The sequence below is a fragment of the Sparus aurata genome, chromosome 8 (genome assembly GCF_900880675.1).
Source record: "Sparus aurata chromosome 8, fSpaAur1.1, whole genome shotgun sequence".
Taxonomy (NCBI): Eukaryota; Metazoa; Chordata; class Actinopteri; order Spariformes; family Sparidae; genus Sparus; species Sparus aurata.
Genome location: NC_044194.1, coordinates 154508 through 172564, shown reverse-complemented (window position 1 = coordinate 172564; position 18057 = coordinate 154508). Strand labels below are relative to the sequence as shown.

At 45.5% G+C, this 18057-nt stretch overlaps 1 protein-coding gene across 2 annotated transcripts; it reads right to left on the bottom strand.

The window, feature by feature from the left end:
• Window positions 1–6: 6 nt before the first annotated feature.
• Window positions 7–17730, bottom strand: nup160 (nucleoporin 160). 2 transcript variants are annotated; one of them, XM_030426428.1, is made up of 32 exons: window positions 17604–17730; window positions 14778–14886; window positions 13283–13493; window positions 12973–13195; window positions 12630–12820; window positions 12313–12549; window positions 12123–12220; window positions 11688–11772; window positions 10420–10488; window positions 8865–8948; window positions 8496–8666; window positions 8168–8279; window positions 7853–8018; window positions 7558–7691; window positions 7303–7463; window positions 6813–6949; window positions 6603–6673; window positions 6232–6382; window positions 6034–6103; window positions 5663–5761; window positions 5456–5575; window positions 5200–5295; window positions 4971–5065; window positions 4648–4744; window positions 4213–4318; window positions 3933–4093; window positions 3733–3793; window positions 1914–2024; window positions 1705–1828; window positions 883–984; window positions 649–790; window positions 7–545 (listed from the first exon to the last, which is right to left on the bottom strand). In XM_030426428.1, the coding sequence occupies exons 1-32, from the start codon at window positions 17692–17694 to the stop codon at window positions 387–389; spliced, it is 4044 nt and encodes a 1347-aa protein (XP_030282288.1). In that variant the 5' UTR covers window positions 17695–17730; the 3' UTR covers window positions 7–386. The 2 variants fall into 2 exon arrangements, with proteins under 2 accessions (XP_030282288.1, XP_030282289.1); XM_030426429.1 differs by having other exon boundaries at window positions 8168–8267.
• Between the last annotated feature and the right edge of the window lie 327 nt (window positions 17731–18057).

The following is an 18057-nucleotide window of genomic DNA, read 5'->3' as shown; positions in this document are numbered from 1 at the left end:
TCTTAATCATTTGACTTTAAAGATGGATGATGAAAATCTGGAGGTCACATTTAAAATAAATCAACATATTTACTCTGTTAAGCATTCCATCACTTCTGAGCTAACATGACTACAATAGCAACACATATTTTAACATTTATTTAAAGCTGGAAGTGGAACACGATGTAACAAACTCTGATGTTAGCTAGGACAGGCTAATGCTAACATGAAATGAGGTGTGTGGCTGAATAATTAACATGTGTTGTTCTCCAAAATAAAATCATTAAATGTCCCACAGTTTAATTATAATCCCTTCATGTGTTAAAAACAGTTAGCGGTTGCTAACGAGTGTCTGAATGAGACTACCGAGGTTGTCGGGGACATTAAACGTCCTCACAGCGAACACATCAGTGTACTACAGTGCTGATTATCTGAAGTACCTCTATTCCAAAGTACTGGTGTCCTCTCCCCAGCAGAGCGTCTACGTACTCCAGCACCAGCTCAGCTGCAGCGTCCAGCAGGTCAAAGTTCAGGAAGAGCCGCAGCAGAGACGCAGCGTCCACAGCCTGAAATATACAGCAGTGCATCATGGGAAAATAACCAGGATCGGTCTGAATACCAATGACATCAACGTCAACTGTCTCTCCTCTCTATTGGCCGATCTCTCACCTTGTAAGACTTGACCAGCCAATCAGGCAGCGGGACGCCGTGGGACAGCAGCTTGTTGATGACACAGCGGTGGTACTGAGCGTTAGAGGAGGAGTACCTGTCCAGGTAAGAGGCGAGCAGCCGCCATGCCTCGTCTGTCGCACTGGACACAAGAAGTAGAAGAAAGATTTTTAGATGAAAGAAAGATGTCGGGACTCTTTAATGTCGATAAAGTTTAGATGAATAAAGTCAGACCTGGACTCTTTGGTGTTGACAACTGATGACAGCTGATTAGCAGCCAACCAGCTCCAGGCTTCGTTCTGAGTCTCCTCCCCCCCAAACTGAAGCTTAACGCACCTGAAGAAGAACCAATGATGACTTGACGTGTCATTGTCTCCTCGTGATGTTTACATCAGCTCATAACAATAACAGACAAACAACACTTCAAATTTACAAAACTAAATATTCAAATATTTCTGACTGTTTAAAGTTCAATCCTTCAGATGTTGTCCACTTTTTATGTTGGAACTACAACTCAAACATGTATAAACTTCAGTCCTTCTCACACAGAGACTCCACATCATCACCAAATTCTCCAGACTGTGGACGCCACCGGGCTGTGGACGCCACCGGGCTGTGGACGCCACCGGGCTGTGGACGCCACCGGGCTGTGGACGCCACCGGGCTGTGGACGCCACCGGGCTGTGGACGCCACCAGCCCCAACCCAGCTTTTCCATTCACACAGACCCATCCCTCCTCTGCTGTGGCTCTGATACTACCTCCGGAGGCGGATCAGAGCCGCAGTCAAACTGTTCCCCCTCTGCACATCTGAAACTTTCACACAGGACAATGCGGAGAATCGGCGCATGATTCCCGTCTTGGAAAGGGGCTTTTATTTAAACTTCCGGTCTAAAACATGAAGATTCACAGGATTCTGTAGAAAACTGAAAATCTGTTCCCAAATAAAAATATACAGAAAAACACTGATATTATTGAAGTGCAGCCATGTTGAAGTCATGTGATCATGTGACTACACATCTGTCATCATCTGAAAACTGAATAAGGTTAAAACTCACTTGAAGGTCAAACCCTCAAAGACGGGCGTCAGGTTCAGTCTGAAGGTTTGACAGACGGACAGAGCCGAGTCAAAGAGCCCAGTTTGGACCAACAGGGACACCATCTCCACCGCTGACGCACTGCCTACATGTGAGACACAGACAGGTGAGACAGCTGCAGGTGCTGAAGGTGAACAGGTATTCCAGGTGTTAGAGGTGAACAGGTGTACCAGCGATGGCCGCAGACGGCGGGTGGTGCTGGGCGAGGGTGAGACGGCTGCGGGACAGGATGTATTCTTTCTCCAGGTCCCTGAGTTCCAGGATGTCGACCTGACGTTTGACTGCAGGAGATCAAAGTTTTTAGATAGATGACATCATGTGATCACATCAACATTTACTCATGTATCAACACATTAATTCATGTGAGTGTCACCTGATGAGGTCAACATTTACCAGCATCTGTTTTTATCTAAACACAGGTCATGTTTATTGTGTGTGATGTGGTCGTCATCCACCAGGGGGCAGAGCGTCCCACAATAAACCACCTACAGTCCACTGAAGACTTCCTGTCCAGAAGACAGTTGGACTTTTCTGACTCTAGTTGAGTCTGTTGTTTACCGTTTCTCTCTTCTACTTTTAAAGAGGTCACGTTCTGCTAATTTTCCATACATTTATCCGAGTGTCCTCGTGGAACAGGTTTACATACTTCACATTATTTTTTCTTTGCTGCAGCTTTCACACTGTTTTGCACATGTCTGCACCTGATGATTATTTATGTATCAATTCGTCTATCAATATTTTTTTTTTTTAATTAGACTATAATTTTTTTTTTATAATTCAAATAATATAACAATGAATTTACTCAAAATAACATTTAAAAACATTTCATTTATATTTCAACATTTTATTCAATCATCTTCAACCGTCACTGCAGGTCTGTGTAACCCTGGTTTATATCATGTGGACACCAAAAGTATCTGTAGTAGTCATAATGTGTTGTTATGTATGTATGTATGTATGTATGTATGTATGGATGGATGGATGGATGGATGGATGGATGGATGGATGGATGGATGGATGGATGGATGGATGGATGGATGGATGGATGGATGGATGGATGGATGGATGTATGTATGTATGTATGTATGCATGCATGTATACACACGGATCTGGATAAAAAGAGACAGATCTGGGAATTTTCCCCACTTTCTTCACCATTGTGAGATAAGAGGTTTTTCAACATTTTTGCTAATTTCTCTGCGAATAATGCAATGATTATTGCAACTGTGAATTGTTGCTCTTTTCTGTACACGCAACATCTATTGCATGTGTGTCCGTCCTGGCAGAGGGATCCTCCTCTGTGGCTCTTCCTGAGGTTTCTTCCATTGTTTTTTTTTACCCTGTTAAAAGGTTTTTTTTCCATCAACGTGAAGTTTTTCCTCACTGGAATCGAGGATGTTGTTCACTGTACAGATTGTAAAGCCCATCGAGGCAATGCGATTGTGATTTTGGGCTATATAAATAAAATTGAATTGATTTGATTTGAATGATCTTAAATCAATAAAAACAAGTGATGGATTTAGATGCCTGGTATCTGTGAGCTTAAATGGTGGTGAAGTTGTTACAGGGGGTTTAAATGTTAGAGTGACAGACGATTATAGAGTTTGATATTGTATTAGGCTACTTTTATAATTCATGTATTTACTTAACGCCTGTTACATAGTGATGTACATAAGTTAAGGCATTTCAGGCAGAGCCTCAGAAAGTAACTCCCTCTGGTGTGGACTTCGGGCTTTTTCACTTTGTAGAGGCACAAAGATATTTCAAACAAAATGAAGGAAAAGCAAAAACCCAAAAAACAGAACATGACCTCTTTCAATCTTCAGGTTATCCAATTATTTTAATGCTTCCTGTTTTACTCTTAGCCTCTTTGTCACTGATTACAAAACTACTAAACAAATTACTGTCACTGAAAACTAATGCTGAGTAATGACTGACTGTCCACAGTGAGGCTGTTAATAAAGTTTTGTTGAAGACAATTGAAGTCACCTGGTTCAGAAGAAAACTCTCCGTCAGAGTTTCTCTTTGGAGACGCTCCCGGACGTTCATACTGCATCAAACACAAACAACAATGACAAACTCTACACACAGATCCTGCTGTGTGTATACACTGTATGTGTGTATAATTATATGTATTAGTAGAAATGTGTATATGTTTATATGTAAAGTATATATATGAGTATATGTACCACAGCTCCGGAGGCGGGCTGGACGATCCAGGCGTACTCTGGTCTGATGAGGCGGAGACAGTTGAGAGCAGCCAGGTAACAATTCACCTGCTTCTGAAGGCCGAGACGAGTCCGAACCTCCCGACCGAGACGCATCCCGAACTCAAACATGACTGTCCCCGCTGAAGGAACACACACACATTTAATAATATCACATGACAGAGAGACGTTTGGCTTCAGTAACAGATGTTAGTAGAATAACCAAGTGTGTATCAGCATCAGACAGGTGTGTCTGTCGTACCTTTCCTGTAGTTGTGTCTGTTGATGTGGAAGGCGTACAGCAGCTCGTAGTAATTATGAGCCAGCAGGTCCAAACCTCGCGCTCGAGACTCGATGATACTGACCACCTGATGAGGAGACAACATGTCTGTCTTTAATCCCTTAGAAGACAGGACAGTAGCACTACAGCTCCGTGAGGACGATTGTTACTGGGACTATTTCATTGCGTTTCAACCCTCAGGTGAGACGTTTGGTCCTCACCAATATGTTTTCAGAGTTAAGACTGTTCAGAGGAGACAATAAAGCTCTTTGAACGACTGGAGCATGTTAATCAGAGACATCTAGTGGCCACAGTGAGTTTAGTGACCAGCGCTGTCTGCTTGTGTGAAACTTATCTATCATTTGTGACCTTCAGGCAGGTCGGGCTCAAAGGTCACAGGTCAGGAGAAGGTTTTACCTCATCATGCAGGTTGACGTAGGGGAACTGGACTAAATCCTGGAGCTGAGAGCGTTCACACAGAACCACCACCAACTGACGGAGACAGTCCAGCTGCCTGAGAACACATTATACACAATCAATATACAGGTCGAAGTAATAACCCTATAACACCATAATACCATTAATTCTGGTTAACTATATGTAATAACTGTTGTGGTCATGTTAACTGTCTTCATTTGTTTGACAAGAATTTTATATTTCCATCTTTACTCTGAAAAGTTGTAAAATTAAAAGTATTAGTAATCATCATCATCATCATCATCATCATCAGCACCACGTACATGCTGCAGTCTGGGTTCTGTGTGAGGGCTTCATAAGCTTCACTGTTGTGTCCGAGGTCCAGATGATGCTTGAATATTCGAGTCCACAGAGCAGCCTGAACACAACCACAGGTTTATGCATTTATAATAAATATTTATATATTAATAATACAGTAAACTGCAGCACTGATCTGAACTCAGTGAGATGATGTCAAAATAAATCAAGTCGTGCCTCTAAGCAGCCGTTTACCTGACTGTTGACGTCGCTGACGGCCTCTGTAATGGCCAGAGAGGCCAACTGGATCACCAGCTCAGGTAGACCGACATCCTCCAACAACCGCAGCACCTGCACGCGCACACACACACACACACACACACACACACACACACACACACACACACACGACTTGTTGACTGATTGTTAGATATGTTTAATGTTCTTCTGTTCAGAAATGAGTGTTACTTCAGGTGTCCTGTCACCTTGTAGCACTGTAACCTGGTTGTACCTTGTTGTAGTACTGCAGTCTGGGGGTGGAGGCAGGCTCCTCCTCCTCGCTGCCTGTCAGTCTCATCAGGAACTCCTCCTTCTCCACCTCTGTCGCTGCCTCCTGGAAACACTGCAGAGCCTGAAAGATGACGAGCCACGGTTCATGTGATCTGCCCCCAGGATGTACAGGCACAAACCAACATCATCACTCTGTGCTGTCACTCACCTTCTGACCCTCCCCGTTGGCCAGGTAACACTGCCCCAACATGAAGCGACAGGAGCCAATGTTCACCTGACACCAGGGACCAATCAGCCTCACGTACTCCTGCACACAGAAACACACAGGTGAGATGCTCATCCTGAAGGGTTACAGCGACAGATACACTCTCAGCCAATTACATCACCAGTCTCATCAGAAACAGTAGAACCAATCACAGTGAGGCATAACTACAACATGAAGAACGACGTGTCCCTCACTAACAGTCTGAATACTCTGACATCAGTAGAAGTGGAGGTCAATCTTCTACAGCCTGAGACTGAAGCAGCAGCTGAACCATCAGGCGTGTGGAGAAGAGGATGAAGCTAGTGTTAACTCACCTGCAGCTGTGTGTACTGACAGTTAGCCATCAGACACTCTGGGAACTGGAAACCAGGGTTACTGGGCCAACTGGGAGACACCAGTTAAGATTCAACAACAGCAGCAACAACAACAACAGGTCAAGACAGGAAGCCAGCAGAATGCATGAAATTCTGTCCCTGGACATTACAGCTGTTCAGTGTGTTGTTGAAGGATACAGCAGCTGAGCGAGAAGGTTTACCACGTTGGAGATCATGTGACTCCAGTGGAGCAGAGAGTTACTCTGCTGCTGAGAGTAAATGTGAGAGATGATGATCCTCCGGGCGGCCGTCTGATAGAAGAGCTCCACCACCGTCTGAGGACTCAGCACTGCTGACACAGAGACAACATGAGCTCCTTAATCTTCTACTTCACTTTATAAAAACCCTGTTGATGCGTTTTCATATCATCTCTCTATATTGTCTCTTATATCATCTTATATTAGCTATTGTATCATTTGTGTCTTCCTGTCTGATAATTTGAGTTGCTGTGTTGTTGACAGGTGCTGAAAGATGTTTGAGATATCTGCTCTGAGTTCAGCGTCACTGACCTGATCTGTTGGTGGAGAGAGCCGGAGTGTCAGACAGCTCCAACACTGTGAGGTGCTGCAGGTTAGCGTCTCTGCAGGAGGTCAAAGGTCAGCGGTCACTACACCCGTTTCACATCTCACATCATACAAAGGTGAACGTTTCTGATGTGATCAACTTCTAAATTGTAGGTGTGTATGAGTGTGTTGTCATACACATAAGTGTGTACTCACATGATGTCCACAGGGACGGAAGAGGCCAGGCTTTGGCTGATGTGTTTGAGGAGGTAATAGGAGGACAGCAGGTGGGAGCTCCGAGGAATCAGGTCCTGCTGGAGCTGCAGCAGCTGAGCCCCCCCACCCAGAAACACCTGAGACACACACACACACACAGTTTCAGTGTCATTGACAGATCAGGTGATTAATCATCATTAACCCTCAAAATGTTAAAATCATTCAGCTGCACTTCAGAGGTTCAGAGGACAAGTTACTGATGGTGTGTGTGTTTCTCATGTTAGTCTTTTTTTATCCTCTATACAAACTTTCAGACGTGGCAGAAAATGACACATTCAAAGACTATCAAGCTGTTGGAACTCAAACTCTTCTGTGATCAACCTGAAGCAGTTTGCCTTGTGGTCCAGCTGAGGGCGCTACAATACTGTGTGTGTGTGTGTGTGTGCGTGTGTGTGTGCGTGCGTGCGTGCATGCGTGCGTGCGTGTTTACATTGTCTCCAAAGCGCAGGTAGAGTTTCTGCAGGATCAGCAGGTCTCTACAGAACAGAGCTCTGGTCATGGTCATGTGACAGACAGCCTGACAGACGACAGACACGGCCGAGCTGCTGCCGTACAGCTGAGACAGGCTGATCCTCATGTTCAGGCTCTGACCTGCAAGACACAGAGCAGGGACAACCAACACCTGAGGACACACCTTCACTTGGGCATAGTAAATATATGCAACATGTGATTGATAATGTCATACCAGGTGTAATGGGTCCATCTCCTCCGACCTCTGAGTCCGTCTCCAGGTCCAGTTCCCTCAGCAGGACCATCATGGCTGCCATGGGGTTCCGGATGTCCTGCAGTTTGTTCTGGATGTCCTCGATCACGTTATCGCTGCAGGAAACAAGACGTCACACACTCGCATTCATAAAACACGGCTGTTAATATTGAACACATTACAGATTGTATAGGTCAACTCTTCTCTCTAGCTGACCTCAGAAGTTGTTATGCTTCATGCTGTCAGTACACAGAAGTGATGTATGTGAGATACTGACTTGTCATTCGACAGCATGTTTTCCAGGACGAGCTCAGCGGCCCTCTCAGGTGACTGAAGGTGTTCCAGAGCTTTCTCCATCTCATACGCCATCTCTCCGGAAACTGCATCACTGACGAGCCGCAGACACTGAACCAGCTGCAGGATGTCACGGCCCACCTCAGGGTCTGAAAATATACATCACAACATACATCTTTACAATACTTCTCTTGTACTTCTATCACTACAGTACAGGGAGCATTATAGAACAACAGTGTGTCTCTACAGCAGCCCTGTTGTTGCTGAGTGTCCCTCAGTAGACATCAGGAGTGCTCACCTTCAGTGAGGGGCGTCTCCTCTTCTGAGAACAGGTACTCATCATACGACAGGTACAGATGATCCACAGCAAAACACGGCAGCAAGAACGACACAAAACCCTGAAACACAGACTGCTCGTTGTCACGTGATCAAATGTACAATCTGACCTTTTCAAACCGAAGAGTGTCCCGAGAGGACGTCTGTTGTTAACTGACAGAATGAATAAATATGATTTTCTTCTGATCAACTCAAACAATTCACCATCAAGGAGCTGAGAAACTGGCTAAAATCAGTCTGTCTGTTTGTCGGTCGCAGCAGCCCCTGGTCAGTTTGGTCCGTGTTTTTACCTTCTTGAGCAGACAGACCATGTTGGTGTGCTGGCTGACAGTCAGACCCAGAGGCATGGACAAAGCCTCCTGATACTGAAGACAGCAGGCGTAGAACTTGGACCAGAACTCCACCTGCAGCTGACGGTACTCCTCCTGAGAAAACTCAAACTCTGTCACACTGCTCTGCAGCTGTAGGGAGAGAAGAGACAGACCGGAGGAGAGAGAGACAGACCAGAGGGGAGACCAGAGGGGAGACCAGAGGGGAGACCAGAGGGGAGACCAGAGGGGAGACCAGAGGGGAGACAGTCCGGAGGACAGATTAGTGAATCACTGACTGATACAGACACTACCTCCAGTTACAAACAGCTGTTTGTGTAGTAAACACACCTCACTCTCCACAGCCACCGTCACCTCCTTCTTCAGAGTCTCCCAGGACACATCAGTGATCCTCTCTGAGCCTCTGCGGTAGATCTGAAACACACAGGTACACACCAGGTGACTCACTATGACTGTGTGTGTGTGTGTGTGTGTGTGTGTGTGTGTGTGTGTGTGTGTGTGTGTGCATTTTAGGAACTGAGGACTGAGCTTTCACTACAGCAGGTAGTCTCTCACCCGTAGAGCTTTCACTACAGCAGGTAGTCTCTCACCTGTAGAGCTTTCACTACAGCAGGTAGTCTCTCACCTGTAGAGCTTTCACTACAGCAGGTAGTCTCTCACCTGTAGAGCTTTCACTACAGCAGGTAGTCTCTCACCTGTAGAGCTTTCACTACAGCAGGTAGTCTCTCACCTGTAGAGCTTTCACTACAGCAGGTAGTCTCTCACCTGTAGAGCTTTCACTACAGCAGGTAGTCTCTCACCTGTAGAGCTTTCACTACAGCAGGTAGTCTCTCACCTGTAGAGCTTTCACTACAGCAGGTAGTCTCTCACCTGTAGAGCTTTCACTACAGCAGGTAGTCTCTCACCTGTAGAGCTTTCACTACAGCAGGTAGTCTCTCACCTGTAGAGCTTTCACTACAGCAGGTAGTCTCTCACCTGTAGAGCTTTCACTACAGCAGGTAGTCTCTCACCTGTAGAGCTTTCACTACAGCAGGTAGTCTCTCACCTGTAGAGCTTTCACTACAGCAGGTAGTCTCTCACCTGTAGAGCTTTCACTACAGCAGGTAGTCTCTCACCTGTAGAGCTTTCACTACAGCAGGTAGTCTCTCACCTGTAGAGCTTTCACTACAGCAGGTAGTCTCTCACCTGTAGAGCTTTCACTACAGCAGGTAGTCTCTCACCTGTAGAGCTTTCACTACAGCAGGTAGTCTCTCACCTGTAGAGCTTTCACTACAGCAGGTAGTCTCTCACCCGTAGAGCTTTCACTACAGCAGGTAGTCTCTCACCCGTAGAGCTTTCACTACAGCAGGTAGTCTCTCACCCGTAGAGCTTTCACTACAGCAGGTAGTCTCTCACCCGTAGAGCTTTCACTACAGCAGGTAGTCTCTCACCTGTAGAGCTTTCACTACAGCAGGTAGTCTCTCACCCGTAGAGCTTTCACTACAGCAGGTAGTCTCTCACCCGTAGAGCTTTCACTACAGCAGGTAGTCTCTCACCTGTAGAGCTTTCACTACAGCAGGTAGTCTCTCACCTGTAGAGCTTTCACTACAGCAGGTAGTCTCTCACCCGTAGAGCTTTCACTACAGCAGGTAGTCTCTCACCCGTAGAGCTTTCACTACAGCAGGTAGTCTCTCACCCGTAGAGCTTTCACTACAGCAGGTAGTCTCTCACCTGTAGAGCTTTCACTACAGCAGGTAGTCTCTCACCTGTAGAGCTTTCACTACAGCAGGTAGTCTCTCACCCGTAGAGCTTTCACTACAGCAGGTAGCCTCTCACCCGTAGAGCTTTCACTACAGCAGGTAGTCTCTCACCTGTAGAGCTTTCACTACAGCAGGTAGTCTCTCACCTGTAGAGCTTTCACTATGGCTGAAGCTGTGAAGCGCAGAGGAGAGAAGAGAACCTCCAGGTACGTCTCCTGTTAACATAAACACAGTATTATAAACATGATGAGTGAATAGTGAGAGTTCAGTTACCATGACAACACACCTGATCACCTGGATACATTCAATTTAGTATTTCAAAACTTTGTCCATTTTTAATAATTTCCTGTTTTTCCTCCAGTTTTTTCTCTCACATCAATACATTTTGTTCTTATTAAACTGTATTGAATATATTTATTACATTAAACGTCTTCCAAATAAACTCTACTAAATGTTTGATCAGAGTTTCTCTCTTCACCTCCAGGTGCTGAGCGACCAGCTGCTCACACTATTATTTGTTTCTGGACGTTTATCTGCTTCTCTAAACACATTGTCGGTGTGTGTAAGTCTGACAGTCTAATTCTCTTCTGTTGATCACCGTGAGGAAGGTGAGAGTCACAGTTCTGTTCGCTGTGCTTCATGGAGATGTGGCTGAATGGAATATACCAGACAGCCTGACTGAACCAACTGTCAGTGTGAGGAGGAGGAGGGAGACAAAGTCCTGCTGTCTTATTAACTATCAGTGGTGCAATCCTGCACATGTAACTATGAAGCAATATCCCTGATATTAAACTGATGGCGGCAGGACAGAGGCCTTACTCTCTGCCACAGTTCTTGCATGCTAATGGTGTCACTGTTTATATTCCACCATCTGCTGCAAAACAGGACTGTTCCAGGAGACTGCAGGGACCGGACAGCACACATCTGTTTCTATCAGGACAACAGTGTACACCCCTAAAAGTCTTCTGCTTAATAACAGTTAACTGCTGAGGAAGACAGTTTGTTTATGAAAGAAGAAACATGTTATTGATCTAAACATGTCACATGTTACAAAGACACTAAACAGTAACAATAGAGGCTACTTCTTTGTCCCCGTGGAGAAAGTCCCCAGACTCCCTTAACAAATGTGTCAGTTTAGTGAGTTGTTGAGTTGGAGACACTTTATAAACTCTGTGAAACTCTGTCTCTGACTCATTCTGCATTATTTGGACCTTCTTGTTCATTCAGCAAATGTTCTACATGAACTTCTTTCTGTCTTTGAGTAGAAACATGGAGTCTGATTGGCTCAGTGATGGACGGGTTTGTTTCATATAGAGCAGGAAATGACATCAGATCACAGGTGGTCACTCAGATGCAGGTTCATGTAGCTGTGAACTGACAGACTGAGAGCTGAACACTGATCAATTACACTTACTCTGGGGTCCTGGTCCACTCCGATGTGGACTTCTTCCTCAGGCGGAGGCTGAACAAACACCTGGTTCCACTGACCAGCTGTGTTACTGCAACACACACACACACACACACACACACACACACACACACACACACACACACACACAGTTATAAAGAGACATCTGTAAAGGTCTAATATAAAGCTCTATTCAGACAGATTCAGGGGCCGGGAGGAGGAGGAGAGTTAAGTGTGAATGTTATCCAGTCGTAGAAAGGGAACAGGAAGTGGAACACCTTCCTTCAGTTACTGGGGACAGAAACCCAGTATTAAACAATTATTAAAGACCGTAGTATTGATGAGCTATCTTATCTGTTCTGCTGTCAGAGAAATTAAGACATTTTTCTTCGATGTAATTTTTTTTGTTCATATGCAGAAAAGATCTCTGGGACTACTCACTGCTCAAAGTTGATGTATTTGACCACAGTTGTATTGGAGTCGTCCACCCAGACGCCCCAAATGTCTGTGGAAGTCAGAGCAAAATCCACCAGAGTCTCCTGATGACAGACGGAATCACACAGACAACATTTTAATTCATTATTTATCATGTGATGTTCATGTGTGACAATAAATAACATTGATCAGAAACCTGTGTGGTGAAGAGAGACGAGATGTGATCTAGGCTGTAGCGGTTGTTGTCGGTGGCGACCAGCTGCAGGACGGCGAACTGTCCTCTCTGAGGGACGGCCAGGTAGACACACAGACAGAGGCCGGTGGTGGAGGAGAAGGCCAGTCTCAGACGATGACCCTGACCCGACAAACGCTTCACTCCTTTACAGGCCGGCATGTACTCCAACATGTCAGCCTCCAGCAGACACGCCTGCTCCTGGAACGAGGATTTTGTGATGCAGTGTTAGTCTGTGCCTGAGCCTCACCTGTATGACTGATGTTGAAGTGAGGTCTCACCCTGAAGGACCACATGCGCAGCTTGTGATCCTGACAGAGTGCGAAGATGAAGGAGTCTTCTTCCAGCTCTCTGACAGCCACACTGAGCACCAGGTCAGCTGGACTCTGCTCCCCACGAATCGCTGTGGGCATCCAGCCAGACAACCTCCACATCATGGAGCTCCTCTTCAGCTCCAGCACCGACACACTGCCTGCCCCCCCCACCACACACACACACACACACACACACACAGTTATTATAATTGTCTTTGTACTGATGGTGAACAGCAGGAATCAGTCACTGGTAACTGCTTTAATGTACATGTGAGTGCAGTTTTAGGACAGTCTGAGACCACTGTGTTACCCTGTGTGTCGTGCGGTGGCAGTGTGACCACCATGATGCCTCCAGCAGGTGAAGCAAGAGCGTAGTGAGCCTCTCCAGACTGACTGAGCCAGGCTGTGGAGGTGATAGGACTCCCAGTCTGGACCACTGAGCTGGGGATGACGGCACTGTGAGAGGAGTCCTGCACACTCAGTTTCATCACATCAGTGAAGATTGACTGCATGTGAAGCTCCGTCACCAGCTCCTGGAGATGGTTGACAGGGACACATCTGTTAGTCATCTACTGTGATCTACATCTTTAACCCCTTCTGTTTCAGTATTATATACTCACGCTCCGGTACATGCGGGAGGGGTGTGGTAGCACCAGTCTGTGGATGCTCTGATTGGTGCAGACAAGGATGATGACATTGTTGAGGGTCTCCTGAATGTTGACTCCTCCAGGAAGAACAGTGCAGTGGCTGAACTTGAGTTTGACAGCGTTGTTGAGCAGGTTGGTGTCCAGAGACTGCTCCACCAGCTGCACCGTGTCACCTGACGTAGACCTGCATGCAGTCACGGTGTGAATACACAAACACACAATGGTGAGGAACCGTTAATGAATAGCATGATGTTATACTCCGATACAGTGGATGGCAGTGTGGTTGTTAGTCCGCCAGTAAAACCAACGTATAAATCACTGTATATATGTTTTGTGTTTTTGTAGCATGAAGGAGTTACAAACCCTCATTTTCATATTCAACCCTGTGTTGTATAATGACAAATAACTTACCATGTACTTTACTAAAACTATTGAATGATGTTTTATTTGGCTGTTGCACAAAGTATCATTATCATACTGTTACTGGCAATACAGGTCTGGATTTGATTTGGTATTGGATCAGAAAAGAGATCAGTGGTATCACTGATCACGACCAGGCTGCTGAACGGGCTGTACGTTTCCTGTTGGGGTTATGCGATAGTGATCTTTGTGAAAGTTTTGTTTCTCAGTATAATCGTACTGAAACACAATGCCACTCTTCTATGATGGGAACCAAACGTGCACGTCTACACAAAAATCTCTCAACAATGCACTGACATTGTTAGTTAATCAGTCCTCATAACCTTCAGTCTCACTTTTTATCTTCCTACTGGGGCTGACAAGGTGTGCGCGTGTGTCTGTGCGCGTGTGTCTGTGTGTGTGTGTGTGTGTGTAGGTGTGTGTGTGTGTGTGATGTGTATGCCACTGTGTATTGGACATTTCATATGCATTATATTGCTTCTTGTTACCCGATTTTATTTATTGAGTGATGTTTGATGTTTTCACATAAGTTGTATTTGTGTTTCCTGCCAGTGGGACTGCAGATGTAAATTAGCCCAAGGCTAACTCTGGTGCAATGCAATGAATGGTCACATTTATGTTTTAATTGCACATTGTCCCTTACAAATAAAATTGAAATTGATTGAATTGATCAGAAACGCCTCCCCAGCGAGTTTTTACTGTGTTACTTGGTTTTCTGGCGGCAACATAAAATACAGTTTAAAAGACCTTCAGACTGGCTGCCTGACACTTTCTGCTTCTTTAATAAATTAATTTATGGACATCTCTTCTTTGATTTTAGTGAGGTAAGATTTAAAGAGAACAAATCGTTCTTAATGCGAGGCTACATGTGTGGATCAAAGTTGTTTCTTAGCTTTATTTTACCTGCAGCAAATTTAAAATGACGTGCGTTGACTGTGATACTTCAGAGTGACTGAGCTCAAATCGTAAGTGATTAATAATTCATGTCACAGTGAGGCAGGACCTTCAGGAGGAACGTCTGCAGGAAACATGAGTGGATGTTACTGACCAGTGAATGAATCTGTTACTGGTGACAGACAGCAGCTTCCCACTCTCCTCATAATGAAAGGCTCCAGCGCTGTCGGGAAACTTCACACCACCTGGAAGAGCACTCAGACCTGTACACAGCAAACACATTTATATCATCAGCTGTGTGTGCAGAGGAGCTCAACACAGAGCGAGGAGGAGGAGGAGGACCGGATCATGTGACTGCTGTGGAGAAAACTACAAGAGATCAAACATCAACATCCAATTATCATACTTTTGGTTCCTGAGCAGCAAATCTTAAACAAGGCTGAATAAAGCTCATCTTTGATCAACAGATTAATTTATAAAAGGACGGGTTCAGATCCTGTTTCTTTCAACTAAGAAACACAGCCAACATCAAACTATTCATTATCATTTATCATCCAACATTCTCTGTCTGTTTCACTGTTCACCACCCTGAGTCGCTCCTCTGTGACTCAGATCCAGCTGTTGCAGCTGAAATGATCTAAAAACGTAAAGTGGTGACAGATGTAGGTGACACATTACAGCGATGTTGGCCATACCAGAGACGTTCTACTATTGTAGAGACAGATCACTCTGATCATTTTGAATGGGGAAATCTGCGACGCCAAAGATGGCGCATATCCCGCCCCTTTCACCAACAGCCAATCACCTGCGTTGTCACAGCCGAACCGGGAAAATTATAGCCCAATCATGTTGTTTCACCAGCGCATGCACACAAGTAGTTTTTACGACAGCGAGAACATCTCTGGTAGAGTCATTAACGGCACCGGAGTAGTGTCCGAAAGTCCGTTTTTCTTTCTGCCGTTGAGCTCACTATATAGTGCACTATGTTGGACTCACTATGTAGTGACTAGGGAGTAGGGAATGAGTGGGTTATTTCGGACGCAGCCCCAGAGCACAGCAGCCGGCACAGATTCAGCCGTATGATGGACGTCGGTGTCGTAAATCCGCGCGCATGCGCAGTGGAGTTCTCCCTGTAGGAAAAGTGCGTTTTAAACATCATTTCTACGGTAAAGTCGATGTTTTTTTGTTTTTATGTGTATCGTATTTCACTGGCGAGCATGTCTGTATGTTTTTTCCGTCCTGCTATCACATTAAAGGGTGGATTTGACCATGCCTCCATTCATTTAGATAGGGGTCTGGTCTCTTTGGGCTTTTCGAGGCGTCGCCAAGATGGCCGCCAAGTGGCATGACTTGCCTAGAAGGACTTTGGCCATACTACACTGGTCACCCATAGAGTGCAGAATGGATTTTATACTCCTTTAAATCAGAGAGACAGGATGACACAGACAGGCCCCACTTTGCGCTTCCAAATTGTTGAGACCTAGCTGTGGCTCCCGGAAGTCCTTCTAATAATAAAGCAGAAGCTCTTTTCACACAGAGACGCCGCATTAACGCCGCAGTGGCTCGACAATTCTCCACCGTTGGTCAATCACGCAGAGTGAAGCATCTCCGCCTTAAAGACGAACCGCTGTGTAAGTCGGGAGGACGGACGCTTCTCCACGTATAACTGCGGTATTATTTTCCTCATAAGTTGCCAAAGACAGTTACTACATTACTGTTTGGTTCTGTAACATTGCTTTGTGGGACATTTCTCTGTATTCGTTGAGTGAAGGACCTGTGCAGTTATCAGACTGTCAGACTGACATACCCTCGATACGCGATGCCAGCTGATCTGTTCACCAATATCAGCGCCGAAGTGAAATTTCACCCCTCGCCTCTTCCGAGAGATTCAGACAGAGGCGGAGAGTTGGCACAGGATCCCTGCATCCAAACGGCAGTGTGAATGGGACTAGTGTCAGCTGACTGTTTCTGACTGTGTCTGATGTTTGCCTCGTGTGATGCTTTTTATTGTTTTAACCGTGTGTGTGTGTCTGTGTGTGTGTGTTGGATTTCTGTGCTGCAGTTTTCATAGTTACATCCTGTGTGTTAACTCTATTCAGTCATCAGTGATTGTGTTGTACAGCACCTTCAATGCTGCTTCTGGTTTCTTCAAATAAAGTTATATATATTATAAATATTACCATCTATTCATTTAATATGAGTCTGCGCACAGGATGTCATGACAGCATATAAACTGCAAACTGAGTCTCAAAATCACCAAACCACAAACCAACTGTGACGTCACTGCAGCAGAGAGGCTGGCTGCTGACCGCCAGTGAAGCAGGTACCAACTGACGTAGCTGTCATCGGCCAATCAGGGAGAGAGGATTTATTTTACCTGATCTATGAGCAGGAGGCACGCTCTCCTCATTTGAGAGAGTAACGTTAAATGTGAGGTCTGATGATGAACATCGACATTAACACCTGATTCTTACTTGTATAATGCTGTTGGACTAATGAGCCTCTGCTTCTAGCTGAGAGGAACACAGTTTGGTTCGTGTTCACTCTCGTTTAAAGAGAGAGTGTAAACAAAGACAGCGGACTTGTGAATCTAAGACGGTATATGATGTCGTGTTGTTCATTTGCAACGTTCGCTGTATCGCTTCACTTTCTGGCAGGTGAGGAGCAAGATCCGAGCTACCGGCTACCTACTGTTAGCTGAAGCTAATGGGAGAGCAGGACCCCTGCACACACACGGAGGACTAGCCTGCTAACAAGCTAATGACGCTGTGTGTAACACGTTCAGGCTGTAGGTCACTACGATTTCCGAACAAAGTAACAGCCACACGCTCCATCAGGGCCCGGTAACGTTACCGGAAAGCGTGTTAACGGTGCTAGCTGCTGTTAGCACATCATAACAATCGCGTGTGGAGCGGAGAGCAGAGAAACACAGACAGAACACACAGAGCGCAGAGCGTCAAGAGGCTGTGAGGAACTTTACCGAGGTTTACAGGCACTTCTCGGAACCTGTGCAGAGTTTCCCTCTCAAATCCACAGATTTCTATGAAGCTGCGCTCCAACACCGCCGCCATCTTCCCCTCATGGAACTGTGACGTCACCGGGAGAGAGTGCGCGCGCTGTCCTTTCAAACATTTAAAGCGACAGGACACCGTCACCATAGCAACGGTGACCTGCTGTGTCCTCCAGCAGGCTCGGACATCCACACACACTTCACATAATAATGATACGCAGGGACGTGCACATGATGATAGAGGGGCAGAAGTACTTATAAAAAGCTAACTACTTAGCTGTGTATCCTGTGTAGCTGTGAGTGATATGCAATTACCGTTTCTTTTGTGTCAACAAATTATTGTCAGCATGAGTTTATTCACATTATCATAATACTGAGGTTTGGATGACATGAAATTCAGCTGTGGTTCTTAAAAAGCAATAAC